The following is a 9,128-nucleotide window of genomic DNA, read 5'->3' on the forward strand; positions in this document are numbered from 1 at the left end:
TGCAGCCAATCAGATGAGCTTCTCGCTGACACTCGATTTACTCTTATCTGATTGGTTCAATAAACACGTCAGTCTTCAGAACGCATATTTATCTTCATTTGGCTCATTCTCGTTACTTTTAATGCAAACATTCATGTTAAATAAATACATAAATCATGATTGCTTAATAAGCTGTGCACCATTAGGCTGACTCTATTAGTTAATACTGAATTCCGAGCGGTGTTATTGGATTTAAATTTTATATAGGCTAAGCCTATCTGCACCACTGAGCTGATGTTAAACTTTACAACAAACAAACAAAAAGAAAACATTGAATACCCATTCTTTAATACCGAATAATACCATTTTATTTATTTATTTTTGTCCCTGCGCGCCGATCGGAGACGGAGTTCACTGCTGATATTCGGAGAGCTTTTTAGTCTCGCGGCTGTCATCAGCAGCGCCTTGTATCGCCCAATCAGCGGATGGCGGGCGGGCGCGGTTTTGAAAATTGGTCAAAAACGTTGGTGCGGATGGATGGCGGACGGATGATGAGTTTTGTGATGCGATTACGGATGAAATAATAGCCCATCCGCGCATCTCTAGTGCAGAGCACATACTAGCTAGAAATTATTGTACGTTTTATTGTTTTTTCTGTTTGTTTGTCTTTTAGTGCATAGCAGAACATATATATGATGCATATTTTAAAAAGACTTCACAGTAAACATTAAGATCTTATGTTTTCTTTATTTATAGTAAGTAAACTAAATTAAACATGGACTAATCTCAAGTTAGAATTCTTATTTCACTTGTTTATGGTGAACGTATATTGTTAACAAACAAAACATAAATTGATTTACATTAAGTAACATTTTGGCTTGGTTTTTAAAATAAATAATCTGGTAACACTTATCATTACGGTTCCATTTGCTACCATTAATTAATATGAACTAGCAATGGAAAACACTTCTAAAGCATTTATTCCTCTAAATTGATGTTAATTTCAACATTTACTTATGCATTGTTAAAATCAAAACTTATCTGTTAATGGACCCGAGTTAACATGAAGGAACAATCAACAGTTGTATGATTATTGATGAATACTGTACAAATGCATTGCTCATTGTTAGTTACAGTTAGTTAATGCATTAACTAACTTTAACTAATGGGACCTACCTTATTGTAGAGTGTTACCCAAAATATTTTAACTTTGTATGGTTTTGTCTTCGGGAAAATAAATATTTTTGATTAGTATTAAAGCAAAGTATAAGTTTTGAACCACTAAAGAAAATGTTTTTTTTTTTGTTTTTTTTTTTGGTCTAAGTATAATTTTTTAATCAAATCTGATGAGAAACCTCAGTTGATTGTCCTTAGATCTGAGCCGTGACATGTTCCTCTGATCTGTGTGTGTTGACAGGGTTGAGGAGAGCTTCAAGACTCTGTTCTGGTCCATATTCGGGCTCTCCGAGGTGATTTCTGTGGTTCTGAAGTATGACCATAAGTTCATCGAGAACATCGGTTACGTGCTGTACGGGGTTTATAACGTCACGATGGTGGTGGTTCTCCTCAACATGCTGATCGCCATGATCAACAACTCCTACCAGGAAATAGAGGTACGGCAGTCAAGTCTGAATAAAACACATCTAAGCCTCCTTAAAGCAAGATACATTTACCTGACAAACAGGGTAGATTACTTAAAATTGTAGTCCGTTACAGATTACAAATTACATGATGGAAATTGTAGTTATTTTACACATTCTAGGTATTTTTGATTACTTTTAGATAACTTTTGACCTGACTCAACTACCATATTAATATAAAACGCGAAGAGAAAGAACATATTTGTCTTTGTTATCAACGACATGAAGTGGATTAAACATTACTAAACTGCAGGGGGTTTGTGAGTTAATACTTAAATCATAAAAAATTTCAAAATAAAACACTTGAAGACTAAAAAAGATGAAATATTCTATTTGTCGACCTGCATGTGAATGTGACAGAGAACTGTAAACATGCCAATGTGTTGATCAATTATTGACACTTTAACTTTAAAATTTTAAGTAAATATTAATTTAATCTAAATTTAGCCCAAGGGGTTTGACTGACAAAAAAAAAAAAGGGGAATAAATGTACTAATAAAGTACTTAATTTTTGTAATCTGATTATGTAATCCAGATTACATATAATCAGTTAGCAGTCAGCCAGCACAAATATTAAAGTGTTTTACTTGTTGAATATTCTGTTTCACGCTGAACTACTTCAGATTATGGAAGCAGAAACCTCACGAAATGAATGATATGATTTATGTCTTCGTGTTCGTGTTGAATGTCTGGCTCTCTGCAGGAAGACGCTGATGTGGAGTGGAAGTTTGCTCGTGCTAAACTCTGGTTGTCGTATTTCGATGAGGGACGGACGTTGCCTGTTCCGTATAACCTTGTGCCCACCCCGAAATCCTTCTACTACCTGATCCTCCGAGCCAAGTCCTGCCTTATACGCCTGTGTAAGGGCAAAGGTCATCGGCATAACAACGAGCTGGAGATGGGCATGCTCAATTCACGGCCGAAGGTAACACACACTCAATTATGCTATTCGGGGTACTTACATATTTAGTTTTAACTTAACTTATGTTCCTGGTTGACTTATCTGGTTTAATCCATCTCAGCTCTCGTCTGCAGTTTTGCATCTGGTTCACAGCTGCAGACGGACAGAAAGACTTTGATACAAATCTTTTAAATGGAAATGATCTTGTAGAACTAATGCAGAATACTGAAGAGAATTGACACTGAAACACAGAGTGTGGGAAGGAATTAGATTGTGTATAGAATATGCATACGGTAAATATATAGTGTAATATTCTATATTATAAATGTAAATAACATAATTGAAATATGTAATATATAAATATATATTATTAGTAATTTAATTTGTAGAAATAATTGTAGAATTTACTGTACAATTTAATGTAAGATTATATGTATAATGATGTATATATATATATATAATTATTATAAACAATTGTATTTATAATGTACCTTTCTTATACAATAAATAATATTATATATTATAGATATAAATTCAATATTATTTAAATAGATAATGTGTACTTTTAATTTCTAGAAAATAATTGTAGAAATTATATGTGTGTATATATATATATATATATATACGTATTCTATATATTTATTTATACATATAATTGTTATGAATAATTGTATTAAGAAACTAACAGAACATAACGGTGACAATAATTTAAATATTTAATGTGTAAATTAAATGGTAGAAATAATTGTGTGTATAATTGTGTGTTTGTGTGTGTGTGTGTGTGTGTGTGTATATATATATATATATATATTTGTAGAAATAATTGTAGAATTTATGTTGCATAGAATTTATTGTTATAAATAATAGGGGTGTGACGAGATCTCGTGCCACGAGATCTCGCGAGACTAAAACATGACGAGATTTCTCGTCGAGTGAAAAGCTGTCTCGCGATATCACCATGACTGAGTGTGAGGGTGAGATTACCATAGAATATTCCACCGCTACACTCACATTCGCCAATTATAAAGAGCCTAAACTATCGTTTTGCTGTTTTTATAAAAAAAAAAAAAAAAAATGGCGGCTATGGTCTCAGTTTGCACTTCGAATATATCGAGAGAGTACTGTAATGTCTTAAGGACAACAGACAAGGGAGGCTCTGTTTCTGAACTTATAATCGGAACGCAAGAACAACTGTAGAGACAAACACACCAGCCTCGTTTCTCTCTACCCGACCTTTTCCGAACTCACCGCATTATCCCTATAATCGCCGGTGCAAAATAAAACAGCAATTTGAAAACAATTATAAAGAGTCTGTGTGCTAACTTTGATTATGGTTGCACTTGCACTTATTGTTTGCGCTTAATAAGACTTCAATGAGTTCAGTTAGGTCACACACAGCCTCAATCAGAAGTTCTGAAAGCTCTTAAATGTACAGTAAGGGCTGAACTCTGAAGAGACTAATGTGAAATCATACAGAGAAAAGCCAGTCAATAAAAACCTTTTACAGTGCTTGTAGCCTATATTGTTTTCTTTCAATGCATTTGATAATTCATACTCATAATGCATGTCATTTCAGGTCTACTTTATAAGATTATTAGTTAAACATTGCAAAATGCACCTGTATACTATTTTTCCAGTCATGAATTTTGTCATTGAGGATTTCTGAAAAATTGTGCAAAAATCTCGTCTCGTCTCGTTCTCGTGAACCCAATCTCGTGTCTCATCTCGTCTCGTGAGATAAGCGTCTCGTCACACCCCTAATAAATACATATATTTAGGACAATAAATTCTATACAACATAAATTCTACAGTGCTAGAAGCTGCTAAAATATCGTTCAAGACCATTGATATATGGTACATAATATATTATGTTTATGAGCATGAGCATGACATATATTATTATGTAGTAATTTCTTCTGAAAATTATTTTATATATATATATATACACACACACACACATATTTTACAAATTAAAGTAATTAAATACTTTATCAATGCGATGTACTTCTCTTTTTAATACTTTCTCCTTTCATTTGGGATGTGATCATGCACACAAAACAAAACATTAAAAAAAAATCATGTTTCTCATAACAAAGGAATCAGTCAATGCAAAACGCAATCATGCATTATGAATATGATAGAAATACACCTGTGATGCCCATCAGTTGAAGATGCTATATTCTGTATATCAGTATATCTGTGTTTTATCAGGCTGATCGTCATCGAGCAAATCTCAGGAGTCGAGAGGAGAACACCTTGAAGAAACCCATCAAAAACCCCACAAGACATCAGGTGAGGGACGCAACAAACACGAGAAACTGACGAGAGTTCATTATGATCCTGTTAACATGACAAGCTCTTCTCCCTCATTTCTGTCTAACAGAAGATAATGAAGCGTTTGATTAAGCGATATGTTTTGAAGGCTCAGGTCGACAGAGAGAATGATGAAGTTAATGAAGGTAAAACCCAGTAAATTCACTGTATTTCACCCACGTTCTGTGTGTGTTTCATAAGCAGAAGCATCTTGTTTGTGGTCACCTCAAATTATCTGTCTTGTTGATGACTTGTACTTTCTTTAGAAAAAGTCGAAATCTGCTTATACGAGTAACTCTCTCTCTCTCTGTGTGTGTGTGTGTGTGTGTGTGTGTGTGACAGGTGAACTGAAGGAAATAAAACAGGACATCTCCAGTCTGCGCTATGAGCTTCTGGAAGAGAAATCTCAGACCACTGGAGAACTGGCTGACCTCATTCAACAACTCAGTGACAAGTTCGGCAGGAATGCCAAGAAACAACCCTGAGACAGACAGACAGACAGAGAGAGAGAGTGAGAGAGAGAGTGAGAGAGAGAGTGAGAGAGAGAGAGAGAGAGAGAGAGAGAGAGAGAGAGAGAGAGAGAGAGAGAGAGACGGTTTACATGACAAAAAGTCACGTAAGTAGTTTAGGAAAAGAATCTGGACACTTGAGACACTTAAAAATGTCTGAATGTCATTCATCAGTCACAGAATATCAAATCAGGTGTCTCTTAAAGGGATAGTTCACCCCAAAATGAAAATTCTGTCAGTAATTAATCTCCCTCATGTTGTTAAAACCCGTAAGACTTTCGTTCATCTTCAGAACACAAATTAAGATATTTTAGATTAAATCTGAGAGTTGGATCACTCCTCCATAGGCTTCTTAAGGGATCGAAACTGGCCCTTAGACACACACACACACACACACACACACACACGTTACAGTATTTGTAGGCCTTTACTGAAGACTTTGCCTGTATAAAGCTCTTGCTCACACAGACTAAGGTCAGATAAAGAGAGCGTTTACATGATGTACGCCTTTAATAGCCGGCCGAGAAAAGTTATGAAAGACATCGTTAAAATAGTCCGAGTGACGACAGCGGCTCAACCTTAAGTTTATCAAGCGACGAGAATACTTTTTGTGTGCAAAAAACAAACAAAAATAACGACTTTATTCGACTATTCATTTCCTTCTCTGTGGGCCTCGAGATAGCTCACGTAGTGTAACAGCGCAGCGCTTCTGTGTTGTACGTCACACGCATCACACACACATGACCAGCGTCGGTCAATAGTGAGCCTACGTGTGACATACAATCCAGAATCTATCTTATATTAATATCTTAAAGGGGTGATGAACTGAGAAATCAAATTTTCCTTGAGCTTTTGAAATCTAAGAGGTCATCATATTATAAGAATATCCTGTAAGTTTCAGAACTGAAAACGTCCTTGTTAGTCCAATAAAAGCTTTTATTGACACCAGGTTCAGCAAACGACTCGTTTTTCAAAGTGGGGAACTATGACGACAAAGAGGATAAAACACCACCCCCGCAGAAGAAGATCAACGCCTACTTCAACACGGCCGGTTTAGCCCCGCCCACCGATTCGCGCATTACACGAAACTCATTATAATATGCAAAACTGTTATCCACTCACAGCAGTGGGCGTTTACTTCCAAGTCTTCAAAGACGGCCATAAAAACCGAGCGTTTTTGAGCTAGGCTCAAAACTAGGGTAGAAAATAGCCTATTACTTATTCATTTTGCTGTTTTTGAATGTAAAAACCAAGCGAACGTCATAAGTTGACCTCAGACAACAATATTAAAAAAAATTAAAAAGCCAGTTCATGACCCCTTTAATGTGTGTTCTGAAGAGGAACGAAAGTCTTACGGGGTTGAACAACATAATTACTGACAGAATTGTCATTTTTGGGTGAACTAACCCTCTAACGTATACACACTTCACAAGCAAAACAGCTTATAGACGGATGTTTGAATGCTTTAAAATGCTCAAACAGTAGATCCAGTGTTAAAAAAAATGAAGACAGACAGTTTTTTAGTTTGTTGATGATGCTGATTATTTTTTAAACCACTTTGTCAAATTGAACACATCTTCACAGATGCCGTCGAAATGCTGAATCGATTCATTCAATTCTAACAGCGCTTGATCCGGGCAGCGACACACACACACACACACACACACACACACACACACACATATACAGGCATAGCGGCGCGTTATTATTAAGCAGAATAAGTAGCTGGATTCACACTTGTTTCTGACCGCACTGAATCATTATTTATTATGATTACTTTCGTGTGACTGATAAAGCTTTTATGTGTAGTTTGGGTTAACAAAAGGTTTTATAGGTTTGACTGTGATAATAATGCAAAAACTGACACTTAAAATCAACATTTTAAAGAAAAAATATACATCTAGATGTTGACAAAGTAGTCATTGATAAGATCTAAATATGTTTTCAAATTAATCTTAGTTATATACAATGGTCTGTCTGAATACTCGATTCTAATTGGCTGGAAAGTGAGCATTAAAGGTAGGGTAGGCCATTTTGGAGAGGCTAGCAATAGCAAATTAGGTTTGAAAATTAGCATCTCCAAAGCCACGCCTCCGTCAAAACACAAGAGTATATATATATATATACTGTATATATATATATATAGGGTTATACAGGAATCTAGTGGCTATACAAATGGTATTATTGATGATAAATGATCTTGTTTGGGAGTGCGGGGGATTTGGGGATTTCATACATCCACTAAAAACACCTCATTCAAACACACTGTGACTTTAAAATAAAGAAAAGCAAATATTAGTGAAAATATTTATGGCTCATAGATACAGATACACTCAAACAATGGTGTAGAAACAATGTTCACTCAGAAATCGCTAGTAAATTTCACAAAAAGAAGCCATGCGTAACACATTGAATTGAAGTAGAATGACTGATATAGTATTGTCTTGTAAAATGTACTCCTTGTAATTTTTGTTTTATTTGCTATTTTAAAAAAATATTTTTTTTTACACTTGATCAAGTGAATCACATTCAGACATTTTTAATGTTGGTAAATAATGTATGCTGCAACATTGAAGCAAGAGAAAGAGTAGTGAAACTCTTCTCCAGACTGAGTCGATCACATCATGAGTCGAACTGAATGTTGTAATGTTGGGATTCATCTCTTCTGGAGGAACGGGAAAAGACTTCTGTTGAACTCTATACAGCAGGTGTTGATGTGAATTCACTCAGATACTGAACATCGTCCAGAAGAGAGAGGGAGAGATGAGGAAAATCAGACAGGAGAGACAAACGGAGACTAAACGAATATAATAGGCTCACAGCAGGTATGCAGTGCATTCTGGGATATCACCTCCCTTTAGACTAAGACTAAGAGTCATTCCTGTCCTGAGATCGTATCTCACAGGAGAGAAATATACTGAGAAAATGAAAACACTGTGATGTTGCCATTTATGATATGATTTCATATAAAAATGTTTTAATCATTTAAGTTTGAGTCAAATTGGCAGTAACACTGAGAATGTACATAAACATCATTTCCTCTTTACTCCAAACAGGCCATCTAATTAACACACACACACACACACGTTACAGTATTACTGAAGACTTTGCCTGTATAAAGCTCTTGCTCACACAGACTAAGGTCGGATAAAGAGAGCGTTTACATGATGTACACCTTTAATAGTTGTACAGTAAGAGTTTAGATTTATCTGAATGTATTATTTTTTGTTCACTAACAGTAAATTAATTAAATACACTGTGTATTTTTCACTTGTACAAGGAAACACATGACTGAATATATTGTGAAAAACATTGTGCTATTTATAACTAAAATTAAAAGGTTTAAATGGTCTTGGTTTGACTGCGTACATTCATTTCATTTGACATTTTTCATACACGTGCAGAGAATTCAAAAATATTGTAGCTTTAAAATTGAATTCTCTCCATAAAGATTATTTGGCATGCTGTTGAATGGGAACTTTCAGAAGACAAATGTCAGGGGGGAAAGAGGACTTATATAAAGCACAAATATTATGGAAAATTATTATGTGTGAGTATATATATATATTGGAAAATAATACATTTTAAATTAATAAATAATACAATAATAATAAACTTTATAAATAATAAAACTAATTTTATTGTAAAATATTTATAGAGCATTAAAGTGTATCTTGAACTGATTTAATTGATTCTGACTGAAAACTGAAAAGTTAAATGTGTGAAAATGTGCTTAAATAATGTCACAATGCTGAAAACGTAATGGTCCTAAAAACATGAATAGCC

General features: G+C 34.7%; 1 protein-coding gene and 1 long non-coding RNA gene across 2 annotated transcripts; both read left to right on the top strand.

The window, feature by feature from the left end:
• Nucleotides 1-1,396: 1,396 nt before the first annotated feature.
• Nucleotides 1,397-5,373, top strand: LOC130079489 (short transient receptor potential channel 7-like; the record flags this gene model as incomplete). Its single annotated transcript, XM_056244764.1, has 5 exons — nt 1,397-1,592; nt 2,323-2,544; nt 4,732-4,812; nt 4,904-4,979; nt 5,176-5,373. Coding segments are annotated over 5 exons (718 nt in total), but the record flags the coding sequence as incomplete, so codon positions are not given.
• Nucleotides 5,374-5,727: 354 nt separating this feature from the next.
• On the top strand, nt 5,728-8,696 carry LOC130079491 (uncharacterized). Its single transcript, XR_008806465.1, has 2 exons — nt 5,728-5,816; nt 8,479-8,696. It is a non-coding gene; the product is annotated as an uncharacterized LOC130079491 (long non-coding RNA).
• Nucleotides 8,697-9,128: the final 432 nt, after the last annotated feature.

The sequence above is a fragment of the Rhinichthys klamathensis genome, unplaced genomic scaffold (assembly GCF_029890125.1).
Source record: "Rhinichthys klamathensis goyatoka isolate OS25496 unplaced genomic scaffold, OSU_Roscu_1.1 h1tg001081l_1, whole genome shotgun sequence".
NCBI classification, from domain to species: domain Eukaryota; kingdom Metazoa; phylum Chordata; class Actinopteri; order Cypriniformes; family Leuciscidae; genus Rhinichthys; species Rhinichthys klamathensis.